At 38.2% G+C, this 16,207-nt stretch overlaps 3 protein-coding genes across 3 annotated transcripts; all 3 read left to right on the forward strand.

Moving 5' to 3' along the window:
* Positions 1-8: 8 nt before the first annotated feature.
* On the forward strand, positions 9-3,555 carry LOC149734427 (TBCC domain-containing protein 1-like). Its single transcript, XM_089881061.1, has one exon. It carries the CDS (start codon positions 21-23, stop codon positions 1,776-1,778), a length of 1,758 nt encoding a protein of 585 aa, XP_089737187.1. The 5' UTR covers positions 9-20; the 3' UTR covers positions 1,779-3,555.
* Positions 3,503-10,908, forward strand: LOC149734428 (RUS family member 1-like). Its single transcript, XM_089881063.1, has 11 exons — positions 3,503-3,642; positions 4,017-4,182; positions 4,571-4,630; positions 5,254-5,386; positions 5,656-5,701; positions 6,280-6,410; positions 6,859-6,971; positions 7,328-7,583; positions 8,480-8,605; positions 9,681-9,785; positions 10,245-10,908. Exons 2-11 carry the CDS (start codon positions 4,033-4,035, stop codon positions 10,367-10,369), a joined length of 1,245 nt encoding a protein of 414 aa, XP_089737189.1. The 5' UTR covers positions 3,503-3,642; positions 4,017-4,032; the 3' UTR covers positions 10,370-10,908.
* Positions 10,847-16,202, forward strand: LOC149734429 (peroxisomal ATPase PEX1-like). Its single transcript, XM_089881047.1, has 2 exons — positions 10,847-10,984; positions 11,592-16,202. The coding sequence occupies exon 2, from the start codon at positions 11,595-11,597 to the stop codon at positions 15,405-15,407; it is 3,813 nt and encodes a 1,270-aa protein (XP_089737173.1). The 5' UTR covers positions 10,847-10,984; positions 11,592-11,594; the 3' UTR covers positions 15,408-16,202.
* The last annotated feature ends 5 nt before the right edge of the window (positions 16,203-16,207 follow it).

Raw genomic sequence — 16,207 nt, forward strand, 5'->3', positions numbered from 1 at the left:
TTTGAGATTTAGTGTTAAACATGGTTGATGCATGTTTGTGGTTAAACCCAGATATTTTCTACCATGGGGTCGTATATGCTCATTCAAAGCTATCTATTCCTTATTTAAAAAAGGTGATCACCTACGCTAAAAGTAAAGGCATAAACGGAGGTTACCCCCAACTTTCTTGGTCAATATGGAAGCACATGGCAGTCAACAAGATGCTGTTAGCTGAGGACTTGGCTTGGTCTTATTTTGAAATGTTTTTAACACTTAGAGATGTAACTGCCGATGAGCGAATTCAACAGGCAGAGTTGGAGCAGCAGTCAATTGAGGCGGGGGACTCGTTATCCTACAGACAACGTGTTTCTGTCCCTACATTACAGTTTGTGTTGTTCCTTTATATTCAACAAAGCAACAAAATGTCGCTCAGGAAATCTGTAATGGTTGACGAGTGGCCGGGTTACAGTCCAAGGTCTGTTGATGGATTAAGTGGAAAAAGTGACGGCTCTTCTAATTTAGATGAACAGAAACATAACACGTTCATACAAGCCAATTTATCCCAAATATTGGAGCTTCTTTCTGAAGGTTTTAAAGCTGAAATATCAGTAGAATCCACCCTTCATGCTGATGTGGTAAAAGCTCTCGGGTTCATTGTTCAAGGAAAGTTACCCAAGCAAGCAGCAGTGAGCTCTATATATGATATAGCAGTGAAACATCGCGTGCAAGCAAAGTCAGGATTCATGAAGACTTCCGGAAATTTCTCGATTCGGACTTTCGAAAGTTGGTTCCAAACTTCGCTCTCTCAAAACCCGTACGGTTTATCATCGTGCATCACTGGAGGAGTGAAGTTAAGATGGGTCACGGCAACACTGAAAAATCAGGAACAAACGCGGAAAAAGCCTCGGATAGTGACCAACTCTCCATCAGCACCTAGTGGGCATAAAATCGTGTTTTTCACTCAGTGTTCAAACCAAACAATCGCTCGACAAACGGAGACTTTAAGAGGAAGTTACGTGAAGTTACACAGATGCCATAAAGCATACATTTATCTCTTATCTCCACTAAAATCTGTGAGTATTGAAAAATGCACAGGCTCCACTTTTGCATTAGGGCCAGTAGCAACTTGTATTCGGGTTGTAAGTTGCCAAAACATCACTATCATAGCCCCTTGTCGCTCAATAATGATAACTGGCTCAGAGGATGTCACGTTATACATTACAACTCCCACCCAACCCATTATATCGAGCGATAACACCGCCTCCCATGAAGAACCTCCCGTAACTTTCGCACCTTACAATACTTTCTACCCTGATCTTGAGCGCCACCTAGCTGAAGTAGGGCTCACCATCTCCCCGCAAACTGATAAATGGAAAACTCCGATTTGCGTCGGAAATCTAAACAACATCACTCTAAACTCCTCAAGAATAAGTGACGTTGTAAGAGCGAGGTCTCCTAGGTCTTCTGGGTCAGGTGATGCTTATCAAATGGACGAGGATACTTTATTCCGAACCATGCCCCCCTCAGACTTCTACCTTTTCTCAATCCCATTTAAATTTCCTCTAGAGGGCACTGATCAGTCAGTGACGACGGAAATACCTGGCGGCTTACCCCTGGAGTACTCGCAAGCTGTTAAATCTAAACAGAGAGCAATTGAAAGATGGAAGAGAGCTCTCAGGGATTCCACAATGACAAAAGAAGAAAGGACATCATTCCAGTTCCTCGTAGAGGAGAAATTTAAAGAGTGGTTGAAAGAAACGGGGAATCAACAGCAGTTGGATGATCTGGGGAAAAGATAAAAGGAGAATTTAATTAAATTAGGTTTACATTGTTATTAGGTTGAACGAAGATGAGTGAATTTGTTCAAATGGTTGTAGTTTATTATATAATGGTCGTGAATTTTATGGTTACAGACTTGGATAAAAGGAGTTGAAAGAATTTAATAAAATGCTATTTACTTTATTTGCTTATTAGGCTGAAATTGTATTTACTAAATTAGTTTATGAATTTTATGGTATATATTATATATAGACTTGAAAATGTTTAAAAGTTTTTTCCAAATACAGTATTGATATAAAAAAGAACAGCTTCACCTATATTGGTTGAAGAATAAGATGAAATATAATTATTTATATATTGTCACCTTTGTTGGACAACAGTCTATACAAGCTTAAATACGTGTGTTTACAAAGTTGAGAAAAATGGTTGAATTTTTGTTTTTGCCTTCGTAACATAGCATGTTATGGTATAACTTACATATATATATATATATATATAATACATTAATACATATAATGTAAATGCTGCTTTAGTTATCTTTAAACATTTGCTTAATACTTTCAATGTGCCTATTTATAATGTATTAGTGCATTGGTGCTGTTCATGTTTCAGAGCTAAAGTGCTAAACTTAAAATATTTATTCTCTATTTTTTATTTGGAATATGTATAATGCAAATCAGTGTAGTTCATTTGCCAAATTATTTGCGAAATTCAGTTTCAGCGTGGCATATTTATTCAGTGTCAGGACCGCAGGGGCTTACGGCTAGCTCCCCCTTCCGCCAAAATATATAATTCTTCTTATTCAAAACATTTAATTTGCAAATTATTAAAACAACAGTAATAATAGCAAAGGTATAAATTGAATTAGTAACACCAATAATTTTGTTTATTATTTTTTATTCCGTGGCAGAACCGCAGGGGTCTTGCAACCCTCCTTCCTAAAAAATATTCTAATTCTAAACAGTCAATTTGTAAATACAAATTAACAAAACAACAGTAATAATAGCAAAGGTATAAATTGAATTAGTAACCCCAACAATAAAGTTTTTTTGCCACTGTTTTGATTCAGGTGCGTGTTCTTTACTTTATGTGTGTTGTACTTTAGGTATGGACCAACGATTGTAGTTACCACATATATTATATACCTTATACTTGCTCATTCCTTTATAATATATCATTGTGAATTGCAACCTACTACTACAGTCAGTGGCGCAGCCAGAGGGGAGAGGGTAAGGGTGTCGCGCCCCCCCCCCCCTTTTAAACCAAAAAAAAATTTTAAAAAAAAAATAAAAAAAAAATGATTAAAACCCCCCCCCCTTATTTTTTTTTCTGGCTGCGCCACTGACTGTAGTCCTATCAAGTGTTACTTATGATGTACACGGTAATGTTACTGAATGCTGTGAGCCCAAAGTGGCTTAAATTGTCTAAAATTTATAATTGTAGCACCAAAGTAATATTGTATGTGTATACAAGGAAAATTAGATTTTTCCTGCACATTTGGGTTTTACACTTTTTTTGCGTTTTTTTCGTGCATGGACTTTACAGTTGAAATTTCATGATTCCCTAATTTTCTTCAAGTTCTACTTCTGTACTTGTGTTGTGTTGTGTGTGTTATTGGACCTACTGGTACAACTTATAAAACATGGTGCACATTAAGTACAGTTCTATTTCACTGAATTTGCCAAAATAATTCTGTTTGCACAAAACACACTAAAGTTGCTCTTGTAATAATTCAAGTGTTCCTGTTTTCTTTTGTCAAAATTCTTCTATTTTGTTTGCAATCAATTATTTTTGCAGGTCATTTATTATTAATAGAATATTAAAACTGGTTAGCATAAAATGAACTAACTTAAACTTCCAAACAAGTTACACCAGTTCTCACAGGTGGGTGATTTATAATTTAATAAATAAATGTAACTTTTTTTATTGCTTGTGGCAGGGCAACTACAGTCGTTATAACACAGGTGTTTTGTTTCATACACCTCGTACCCGCTTACAAGTTGCCACGTATGTAACTTATTTATACTCGCATGGCGGGGCAACCACAGTCATTATAACACTGGTGTTCTGTTCCATAAACCCCATGCCCGCTTACGAGTTACCACGTATGTTACTTTGTGTGTAATTATTTTTCTTACTCAAGTACTCACACTCCCCCTAATGGTAGCAGCATTGAGCCTTGAACCCTTAACTCTTGGGCTAGAAACAAGCAAGCTAACCACTGTACCACAACACAGTAACTTTTATTTGATTGACAGGTTCTCAGCAACAGCCATGGTAGGAAACATATATGAATACCATGGTTCTCCTGTCAACAACGAGATATATGAATACGATCTTCATAGCGAAAAGAACAAACTTGTTCAAAAACAAAGTCCTGACAAAAGTTTTTTCAAGTTTTCAGGGTTCACACAAATTTTTAAGGTGAGTTGTTGTTATATTATTGTAAATGTCCTAGATTTTAATAGATTAAGTGCCCAATGTGACTCAGGGTTGTTAGGCGCTTCGCCGCGCTTGTATCATAAATAAAGGTTACCCAGTTCTATACGAGACCATTGAATGCATATGTGTCCTGGGCAAGACATTAACATACATTGCTGCAACCTTATGGTCACTGATGGGTTGTAGGCTCTTGTAACACCCTGGGTGTTGGGGTAATAAACCAAAATTTTGTCCACTGTGGCCCAGTAGTTAGGTGTTTGCATTGTAACCTTAGAATACCAGGTTTAATACAGACAGGCGTACGGGCAATTCTGTACACACATAAATTACCAATCTTCCCCTGTAATGTATCTTTGTATGTTTTTTGCAGGATATTTTCCTCCCCAAAGGCTACCCTGATAGTGTGAGTGAGGATTACCTAAGTTACCAGGTAAACAATCATATTCAATACCCATGATATTGAATCCTCAAAAAGGGATATGTGTTAAATTGCTGTGGTAGGTTGGGCAAAACAAAATTATTATTAACCCTTTAACTACCTAAAGCGACTCCAGTTGATGTCACTTCAACAGCAATTCTGCGGTCATTTCTTCATTATCGATCCCAAATTTGGTCTCATTTGAAAGAGAAAGCAATTTCCTTTTGCTTCAAGCAATAAAAAAAGTTGTTGAACATTTTTAACAAATTTAGCCATTTTTTAGGTGAGACCTGGTAAAAAGTTAAAAATTTAAAAAAAGGGGCAGTTAGAAAACTAAATTCCAAAAAAATTAACATGGCCCTAATGGTTTTAATTGTGTAGTTTTTGTGGTAACTCCACCTAAGTTAATGTTCAAATTTTAGACACATTGTAGTTACGGTATGATGTATAACCAAACCATACACACACACACACACACAGTGGCGCAGCCAGGGGGTTTTAGGGTGTTGCCACCCCCCCCCCCCCCCCCGCTTTCAAGCCGAAAAAATAATTAAAAAGATTTAAAAAAAATTTTATTAAACCCCCCCTTTTATTTTTTTTCTGGCTGCGCCACTGCTGACACACATGTACTACAGATATGGGACACTGTACAAGCTTTTTGTAGCAGTATCACTGGCACACTGGCAACACATGCCGTGTTAAAAGGTTCAGGAGTTGGGGACGAGACGGCTAATGTTGCGAGCGCTACCATTACTTGGCTGCTAAAAGGTAAACTTAACATAGGTATAGATATTAGATGATGGTCGTAAAGAAATATAATATTTTAAAAGAATATTTTAAAAATATGTTTAATGTTTGTAAAGTCTAATAGGCTATATATTGTAAAATCCGCCTAGTTTAGAATACAAAAGGTTATTTTATAGGATTATTGCAAAAAAATATAATATTTTAAAAGTTTTCCATACTGTTTAATAAAACAGCCATGCCCCAACATGTTTATAACAAAAAGTTATAGAACATATTATTTCATTAAACAGATGGAACAGGAATGCTCGGAAGAATTGCATTCGCTTATTTTAAAGGGTAAGCAGTCATTATGGTTAAAAAAGTAGTTTGTGCCAACTTCATTAATGGACTTACCAGCACTCATTAACACATCATTGGGACTTTCTTTCCTTTGGAACCTTTATTTACCCAACACAAGGCTTCCCAAACTGTTTGCTCACAACCCCTTTTAATTTTCTACAATTTTCTCGGTTACAGTATAATATGTGCAGTACTTTGTGTAAAATTGGTTAAAGTTTCGAAGACCCCTTATTTTTATATCCTTTTGGTGACTAATTTATAAAAGTGAATATCCCAGCATTTATTATATGAACAAAATACAGTTAAAATGTGATTTTATTGAATAATTCTGTTCTTCATTTTTACCAAACGGCATTACTTTGTGTAAATTAGGTGAACTCTTAGCGACCCTAAAGTTTGGGAAGCCGCTTACCTGAACCTGATACAACATTTTATGCTCCAATTTATCATCCTTTTCTTATATGCATCATTCTACGCCCTTATGTATGATTAATACATAGCAACTCTGGGTGACCCCTGAATTACATGACCCATATCTTGGAAAGCCCTAACCTAACCCCAATCTTTATTTTTAGTTCAAGTTTGGACTGCAACGCAAAGCAATGGAGATTGTTTGCTGATGTCATGAATGATTGTGCAATATTCATACAACTTGTTGCTCCTGTTTTACCAAAGGCTTATTTTACTTTGGTAATGTGTTTGGCAGGTTTGAACTTTCTTGCTGATTATGTTATTTGAATTTTTAACAAAATCTTAGTTAACATTTATTAAACAATTACACTCATAGTCATCAAATACAGGGAACCTCTATATTATTTGAATTTTTAACAAAGTCTTAGGTAATATTTATTAAACAATTACACTCATAGTCATCAAATACAGGGAACCTCTATATTATTTGAATTTTTAACAAAGTCTTAGGTAATATTTATTAAACAATTACACAAATACAGGGAACCTCTTTGATTAATTATTTATTTTAATTTTGTAATATGTTTAGCAAAACTTACTTTACTTTGGTAATATGTTTAGCACTCACCAGTTTTTGGATTCTGCTACTTCCCTTAATGTAGGGAAGTTAACCTATAACACATTCTAATACAATATACTGTATCATGATAATAGTGAATGGGTTAAAAAACATTTAATCACAGGTTTAGCGTTCTCATTGGTTGGAGTAGCAGGTGGATGTACACGAGCTGCTTTAACCATGCACCAAGCTAAGTGTAATAACATGGCAGATGTATCAGCTAAAGATGGTTCACAGGTTTGTGTGGCATGCAGTGGTTCAGCCAGGGGGTTGGGGAAATAAATAAGGGGAGGGTTTTACAAAAAAAATTCTGGGTTTAAAACTTAACAAGCACTCTTCTATGTTGTTTTTTTTAAATACTGTCTTTTTTATCAATTAAAATTTTTTTGACAACACTTTTTTTTTACTAGGAAATACTGGTAAACCTGACACCTATGTTCTAGTAATACAGAGTAGCTAACATACAAACAAAGTAACGTAGAATTACAAGCGCCCTTGTAAACTGCATTTGTATAGGAATTTGTTTATTCAAAACTAGTGCCTTTTTATCATGAATGGAAATTTAATCGGCAACACTTTTTTTATCTTACCAGGAAACACTGGTAAACCTTGCAGCATTACTGACAGGCCTTGTCATAATGCCCATTGTCGCGACAAACATTCCTCTAATGTGGTTGCTGTTCCTGATTTTCACAGTCCTTCACGTTTTTGCGAATTACAAAGCTGTAGCAAGCGTGGTAATGGAATTATTTAACCAGAATCGATTATCGAAAGTCATAAAGGTTTTTTGTGACATGAACAAAGTGTTGACGCCGAAAGAAGCGAATGAAAAAGAAGCAATTTTCTTTCGTGGGTTAAAGTTTCATTTGTTTTATGATAATGTGGTATTAGATCTACATCCCAAGTCTCAGGTGTACCTCACTGAAGACCTCACCCTTATAGAATCTCTATTATAGAGTGTCTATAAACTGCCTCAGTGAGGTCTAGATGGTAGCACCCTGGGTGTTGGGGTAATATACCTACATCCCAGGTCTCAGGTGTACCTCACTGAAGACCTCACCCTTATAGAATCTCTATTATAGAGTGTCTATAAACTGCCTCAGTGAGGTCTAGATGGTAGCACCCTGGGTGTTGGGGTAATATACCTACATCCCAGGTCTCAGGTGTGCCTTACTGAAGACCTCCACCTTATAGAATCTCTATTATTGAGTGTCTATAAACTGCCTCAGTGGGGTCTAGATGGTAGCACCCTGGGTGTTGGGGTAATATACCTACATCCCAGGTCTCAGGTGTGCCTCACTGAAGACCTCACCCTTATAGAATCTCTATTATTGAGTGTCTATAAACTGCCTCAGTGGGGTCTAGATGGTAGCACCCTGGGTGTTGGGGTAATATACCTACATCCCAGGTCTCAGGTGTGCCTCACTGAAGACCCCACCCTTATAGAATAGGATCTCTATTATTGAGTGTCTATAAACTGCCTCAGTGGGGTCTAGATGGTAGCACCCTGGGTGTTGGGGTAATATACCTACATCCCAGGTCTCAGGTGTGCCTCACTTAAGACCCCACCCTTATAGAATAGGATCTCTATTATTGAGTGTCTATAAACTGCCTCAGTGGGGTCTAGATGGCAGCACCCTGGAGGTATTGGGCTAAAATCGTTACCGCTTTAATGGTGATATAATATAAGTCTGATATTCTTCAATAAAAATAAATAATTTATAAAGTTATTTTGTATAACACAGCTCCATCATACAGTTGGTTAAACCTTGGTTGTAAGCTTGAGGGTCTGGGTTTGACATCGTCAGAGTTTCATCAAAAAGTTGACGATGGTGGAGTGAGGTATTTGATTAAAAGGAATCAAAAAACAGGTAGGGAGTTATGGTTATAGCTTTTTTTAAAATGGAGTATAGATAGTAGAATTCTGGGTGTTGGGGTAATAGACCTACATCCCAGGTCTCAGGAGTGCCTCACTGAAAACCTCACCCTTATAGAATCTCTATTATTGAGTGTCTATAAACTGCCTCAGTGGGGTCTAGATGGTAGCACCCTGGGTGTTGGGGTAATATACCTACATCCCAGGTCTCAGGTGTGCCTCACTGAAGACCTCACCCTTATATAATAGAATCTCTATTACTGAGTGTCTATAAACTGCCTCAGTGGGGTCTAGATGGTAGCACCCTGGGTGTTGGGGTAATATACCTACACCCCAGGTCTCAGGTGTGCCTCACTGAAGACCTCACCCTTATATAATAGAATCTCTATTACTGAGTGTCTATAAACTGCCTCAGTGGGGTCTAGATGGTAGCACCCTGGGTGTTGGGGTAATATACCTACACCCCAGGTCTCAGGTGTGCCTCACTGAAGACCTCACCCTTATATAATAGAATCTCTATTACTGAGTGTCTATAAACTGCCTCAGTGGGGTCTAGATGGTAGCACCCTGGGTGTTGGGGTAATATACCTGCACCCCAGGTCTCAGGTGTGCCTCACTGAAGACCCCACCCTTATATAATAGAATCTCTATTACTGAGTGTCTATAAACTGCCTCAGTGGGGTCTAGATGGTAGCACCCTGGGTGTTGGGGTAATATACCTACATCCCAGGTCTCAGGTGTGCCTCACTTAAGACCCCACCCTTATATAATAGAATCTCTATTACTGAGTGTCTATAAACTGCCTCAGTGGGGTCTAGATGGTAGCACCCTGGGTGTTGGGGTAATATACCTACACCCCAGGTCTCAGGTGTGCCTCACTGAAGACCTCACCCTTATAGAATCTCTATTATTGAGTGTGTATAAACTGCCTCAGTGGGGTCTAGATGGTAGCAACCTGGGTGTTGGGGTAATATACCTACATCCCAGGTCTCAGGTGTGCCTCACTGAAGACCTCACCCTTATAGAATATAATTATTATTTTTGTGGTTTTTCTCAATAAACATTTCCAGGTCAAATCATGGTGTCTCTAAATCACTCATGCACGGCGTCGGATATTTTAGAAGCTTTCTATGAATCATATTTACTTCATATTAACAGAACTTCGCTCTCAGGAAGTAAGTGATTATTACATCGGTGTGCACGACTGCCTACAACCCATAGGCTGTTACCATTGTGGGCGTATGTGTCCTTGGGCAAGACACTTAACAGCAATTGCTCCAACCCAGTGATCACTAATACGTTGGCCAAACTGTTAGGCATATAGAAAATAATCACCCACAAAGTTACATACGTGGTAACTTGTAAGCGACACGGGGTGTATGAAACAGAACACCCGTGTTATAACGACTGTTGTTGCACCGCCATGCAAGTTTAAAAAATTACATACGTGGTAACTTGTAAGCGGGCAGGAGGTTTATGAAACAGAACACCCATTATAACGACTGTCGTTTTCCGGCCATTCAAGATACAACAAGTCAATTCTATTCTTTTAATTTCATTTATACTCACAAGGATAAAGTTCATTCATTCTTTCATTCATACACACTCATAGTTAAAGTTACATTTTACTCCAGGTTGGCCCACCCTGCGCTCTAACCTTCAATCCATTGGTTGGGTGGTGGAGCAACAACAACTTAACGTGGGAGGCTGGAGGTGGTCAACCAACTCCCCCAGTGTTGCCAAGCATAAACTTGTTTAGTTGATTTGGATTTCATTGTGGAGCATTTTTATTTTATTGGGTAACACTGGGTTTTCAAGTTACTCAGTGTTGCCAATCATAAACTTGTTCAGATGATTTGTTATTCAGTGTGGAGCATTTTTATTTTATTGGGCAGCACTGGATTTTTAACTCATTCAGTGTTGCCAATAATAAACTTGTTCAGATGATTTGTAGTTCAGGGTGAAGCAGTGTTATCATGTTGGCAATGGTAATACTGGGGTTTCAAGTCATGAAAAAAAATTGTTGAAATTTTTCTAAAATGATGTTTGAAAGTTAATGTTCATTGTATTTTAATTGATTTGCATTCTTTGGTGCGGTGTTATTGTTTCGTTCAATATTTGGCATTATTTATTATTTATTTGCATTTTAATTATGTACAGAGTGCTGGGTGTTAATCATGCCTTTTTGTACCGCACTGATGGTATAATGTTAATCGTGTATATACCTTACTGTATACACAATGTCTTATACAGGGTTAAGTTAGGGGTGTTTTGTATTAAGTATACTTTGTTTTCCAGGTGTTATGTTAGTAGTTATAATGCAATAGGGAAACTTGTTTGTTTTAAACTTCAGTAAAAGAAGCTCTATCACAAAGTAAGTAAATGAGTGTTTATTTCTATATTTTGTAGCATGTTACTTATAAGGGTGAGGTCTTCAGTGAGGCACACCTGGGACCTGGGATGTAGGTCTATTACCCCAACACCCAGGGTGCTACTATCTAGACCCCACTGAGGCAGTTTATATACACTCAATAATATAGATTCTATTCTATAAGGATGAGGTCTTCAGTAAGGCACACCTGAGACCTGGGATGTAGGTCTATTACCCCAACACCCAGGGTGCTACTATCTAGACCCCACTGAGGCAGTTTATATACACTCAATAATATAGATTCTATTCTATAAGGATGAGGTCTTCAGTAAGGCACACCTGAGACCTGGGATGTAGGTCTATTACCCCAACACCCAGGGTGCTACCATCTAGACCCCACTAGGCAGTTTATAGACACTCAATAATAGAGATTCTATTCTATAAGGGTGAGGTCTTCAGTGAGGCACACTTGAGACCTGGGATGTAGGTCTATTACCCCAACACCCAGGGTGCTACCATCTACACCCCACTGTAGCAGTTTATAGACACTCAATAGTTTTGCATAAACTAGCTTGCATTCTTAACTGATATCGATATATTTACATTACAGAGCATGAAGATAGCTACCACTGTAAAATATGCTCCCGTCAAGAACTGCCTCGCTTATATTTCTGCAACTTTGGTTCAAAACCTTTCCGCTACAAATGACGTACTTGCCACTAAAGTGACTTTGGGTGAAAAAGTTTGCTACTTAAGTTTAGTGTTATCAAACTCTGAGAATAACTTGAATGAGTTGGCAATTAATAGCTTGTATGCAAATAAGTTGAACATAAAGGACAATTCGACAGCCGTTGTTGAAGTTATGACGAACGTCCCGAAATGTTCAATTGCGTGGATGGAACCTGAGAGTGTCGATGATTGGGAGATATTGGAGCTCCATTCGTCTCAAGTAGAAGACCAATTATTGCAACAAATAAGAATTGTGTGGCCTGGCCAGATCTTCCCACTATGGGTTGGTGGTAATGTTTGCGTTTATATGAAAACTGCGAAAACTGAACCTTCCTCAGAATGCTGTTTGCTTATGCATTCAAGTGAATTGTATGTTGCGCCAAAAGTAAAACAAAATTCAGCGGAAAAACTTCAAAAACCTGACCACACAGTAGTTCCATTGCACAGTGAGGACACTGCAGATGAAGCAACAACTAATTCGGTCCCAAATTCAAGAAACGTATCTACTTTGTTTCGGTATACATTAATCCCACAGTTTCTCAACGTAATAAAGTTTCTATGCCTTTATATTTGGAGGCGGTTTCTGCCAAACTTATTTTCCCATTTTCGATCCATATTCTTCCCTGCCCAGGTTGAAAAACTTTCAGTTGATTTTACGAACTTTGAGTCAAGACTTGAAAGAATTAAAGCACAAGTTGAGTTAACACCTGACAATATTGACTTTGTAGCAAGAGTGGAACCCATTGACCATGAACTATTGAACCAATCATCTGTATTGACAAGCGTTATAAGTCAACCTGCTTCAGTTTTCTTGCATTCAGATTACGATGTCAGCTCCAACTCCATGGAATATTTGGTGTCTATATCAAAAGTACAGTCGCCTGTGGAAAGAATTGAAATTGGGAAAAATATGAAAAAATCGCCACAAAAGTCTGAGAAAGAATCATCTGATGTTGAAGGCACTTCGCAAGTTTGTGTTGCGCGTATGTATGTACGCGGGCATAACAAGTTTAACATGAATTGCTCATGGAATGGTTTAAATGGAGTCCAGACCCTTAACGTTTCTTCTATTTTAAGAAGGCAGCTCAACATGGGTGTAACTTCAAGGGTCAGAGTTAAGAAACTAAAACAGACCCCAGAGTTGGGGAATAAGATTGATGCGATTAATTTTTCGATACTGCCTTGTGTGTATGATAGTGGGTTGGATGTGAAAGTTGTTTCTGATGCTTTTATGGAATGGTTGTCGCATGTAAGTGATGCAGATAACATGTTGCCGATATCAATGGGTTCTTTGCTTTCGTTTCCACTAAATGACGGTAGAGAGCTAGAAATTGAAGTTGTAGTGAAGAGTATAAACTGTGGGGAGGGTGTGAAACCAGATGGAACAACCTACATGGTGTGTGCTGACGATCTTGAAAATGTGGTTTTGAATTTTACTCAAGATAAAGAAACCTTAATAGCTGTTGAAATGGACGTAGATGTAAAACTGCCCACACAGAATATGCTTCTACACTGCCAAGGGCTGGAACCTGAGGTTAGAGCACTTGTAAAGTTCGTTGAGACAGCTATATCTACGAGGCCCCTGCCTAATGCTTTATCATTGCATGGGGCGGGGCTGAGACCAACGTGTGTGTTGGTCACTGGTGGCAAAGGGGTTGGAAAATCTACTTTGGGAAGAGCTGTGTTGCGTAAGTTTGGGCTGGAAGGTTCAGTTCATGCTTTTGTTCATTGTGTTTCGTGTAGCGTTTTAAGAGGAAAGAAACCGGATAATATTCGGAGATTATTCAATAAAGTTTCACTTGATCTTCGCTGGAGGGAGCCTTCTGTTCTTCTCCTTGATGATCTTGATCTTTTGATCCCTGCATCCACATCAGAGGAGGAGGGAGCAGGGGAGGGAGTTTATAATCTTCAGCTCGTCTCCGTTGTGAAGAGTTTTCTTCATTATCTGATGGGGAGGACCAAACATGGATGGGGTTTGCCATACAGAGTATGCGTGGTGGCCACCTGTCAATCAAAGTCAGCTGTCCATCAATCAATAATGACAGGTGGGAATCATGTGTTTAGTAAAGTCATTGAGATTGATCTCCCGAATAAATCAGTAAGAGAAAAGATGATAAAAGCTTGTGTGGAGAATTACACAGAGTTTGAACCACCTTTGAATCTAGATGAGGTTATTTCTAAAACTGAGGGTTTTGCAGCTGCTGATCTGGAGCTTCTGGTCCGTAAAACTTGCCACTGTGCCCAGATGAAATTAGCGGGACCAGATTCAAAGTCGTCACAACTTAACCAAGAAGATATGTTGGAATCTTTAAGTGGTTTCACCCCTGCTTCACTACAGAATGCAAAGTTACACAAGCCGTCTCCTCTTACTTGGGCAGATGTGGGTGGGTTGGAGAAAGTTAAAGAGAAATTGACAGAACAACTTATTTGGCCGATTAAATATAAGCATTTATTTGATGAATGCGGGTTGGAAGCAAAATCTGGCGTTTTGCTCTTCGGACCTCCAGGATGTGGGAAGACATTGATTGCAGGAGTTGTTGCCAATGAATGTGACCTTAACTTCATATCTATAAAAGGACCAGAAGTATTGAGCAAGTATATAGGGGCAAGTGAAGCTGCAGTGAGGGATTTATTCTCAAGAGCAAAAGCAGCAGCACCGTGCGTTTTGTTTTTCGACGAGTTTGACTCTCTGGCCCCTCCTAGAGGACACGACAGCACTGGAGTTACAGATCGTGTCGTAAACCAACTTCTAACACATCTTGATGGAGTAGAGCCTCTAGTAGGGGTTACAGTACTAGCTGCTACCAGTAGACCTGATCTACTGGACTCTGCATTACTTAGACCTGGGAGGTTGGATAATCTTCTTTATTGTCCTCTTCCTGATGAAGAAGAGAGGGAAGACATCCTCAGATCTTTATCGCGAAACCTCCCTCTCCATGATGTAGATTTACCTACAGTTGCAAAACATTGCGAGAATTTCAGTGGAGCAGATTTGAAGGCTTTGCTATATAACGCTCAATTAGAAGCAGTCCATGACTCCATGGTTGCGGCAAAAGTTAATGAAGATTTAAATCTTCCTCCTACATCATTTCCCGCTCCTTCCTCAACTTCTACTCTCTCCTCTAAGATGGAGATTGATGATCTATATTACAGCAACGGGTTTTCAAACATGGAGAAATACGACGAAGGCCGAAACCAAGCAATATCATTAACATCAATCGATGAAATAAAAGAGACAGCTGCGCAGTTGATAAATTCTCTTGTTCAAGAAGATACCGACCCCCCAAGTGAGGACGACTTTAAAGAGTCGTACAGGATTTGTTTCGACGAAAATCGGAAATATGAGAAGTCTAAAAAAGTTGTTGAGGATTGTAAACTCATTTATTTCCCCTCCATGTATCAAGGCAGGAGTGGTGAAGTCCCTGAATCAATTCTCAATTCTGCGCAAATTTTATCGCGTTCTGTGAACCACAATGATGCCGGAAATTTTTCGAAAAGTTTGAAATCGAATACTCCACCTTTATTGGTTGAGAGTCGTCACATGACTGCAGCGATGGGATCAACCAAGCCGTCACTTTCAATTAAGGAAAGAAATGAACTTGAGAGGTTGTACGAAAAGTTTACAAGGTCCAGGGAAAGAGGGCAGACGTCAAGTCAGGATTATTACAAAGGGGAACAAAGAGCCACTTTATCCTAATCATAATAAATATAGTGGGGTGGGGGAAGATGGGACACCTGTTCACTCTATTTTCTCGTCCTATTTGGTAGTAAACAAAATACATTCAAAGAATTATTAAACCGGATCTTCACGACTTCCATAGACCATTTTTAATTGTTTAAAACACAGGATATTTAGATATTCTGTGCTAAAGGTGTCCTATCTTCCCCCAACCTACTATACTAATAATCAACCTACTATACTAATAACCCCAACCTACTATACTAATAACCTTACTCATAATACTTTGAAAACTTGTATTTATATAAGTATAATAGGTTAGAACTGTCACAAATTTTCACCTGTGCCTCTCAATGAGAATTATTATAAAGCAGAACAAGGAGGCTCCTTATGCTAATCACTGTGTTGTATTTAAATCAAGTTGATTTATGGAAATTTTAGCCTAATCATAATAGTATAATAACTTTTGAAACTTTGTAGTAATATAATATATCATTGTCCTTTACAAATTTTGTTTAAAACTTAAGCGTGACAAAATTAAACCTTTTTTTTGTGATTACCAAAACTGGAACATTCTTAAATCAATACAAAGTCATTAACCTTAAATCCTTGTTTTAGGCATTTTAGAAACATTACCGATTTTTTTTACAAATATTTTCTGCCTAATTCTTGTAATACTCGTTCTAAAGGTTTCTGTTTAACCAGGTATTGATATGTTACGTTTATAATTTTGCTTTGCTATCATAATTGCTTTATTATCATTATGTCCAACAATGCAGTTTCTTCAATTGATTAATTTTCTTTGATTTTAGATCAGT

This window comes from Ciona robusta, chromosome 7, assembly GCF_009617815.1.
Source record: "Ciona robusta chromosome 7, ASM961781v2".
NCBI classification, from domain to species: Eukaryota; Metazoa; Chordata; class Ascidiacea; order Phlebobranchia; family Cionidae; genus Ciona; species Ciona robusta.

Bases quoted from the DNA above. Each gene is read 5' to 3' on its own strand.
- LOC149734427 (XM_089881061.1), top strand. From the start codon at position 21: ATGGTTGATGCATGTTTGTGGTTAAACCCAGATATTTTCTACCATGGG.
- LOC149734428 (XM_089881063.1), top strand. From the start codon at position 4,033: ATGGTAGGAAACATATATGAATACCATGGTTCTCCTGTCAACAACGAG. The intron at 4,183-4,570 runs GTGAGTTGTTGT...TGTTTTTTGCAG, and splicing joins GGTTCACACAAATTTTTAAG to GATATTTTCCTCCCCAAAGG. The intron at 6,411-6,858 runs GTTTGAACTTTC...ATTTAATCACAG, and splicing joins TTTGGTAATGTGTTTGGCAG to GTTTAGCGTTCTCATTGGTT.
- LOC149734429 (XM_089881047.1), top strand. From the start codon at position 11,595: ATGAAGATAGCTACCACTGTAAAATATGCTCCCGTCAAGAACTGCCTC.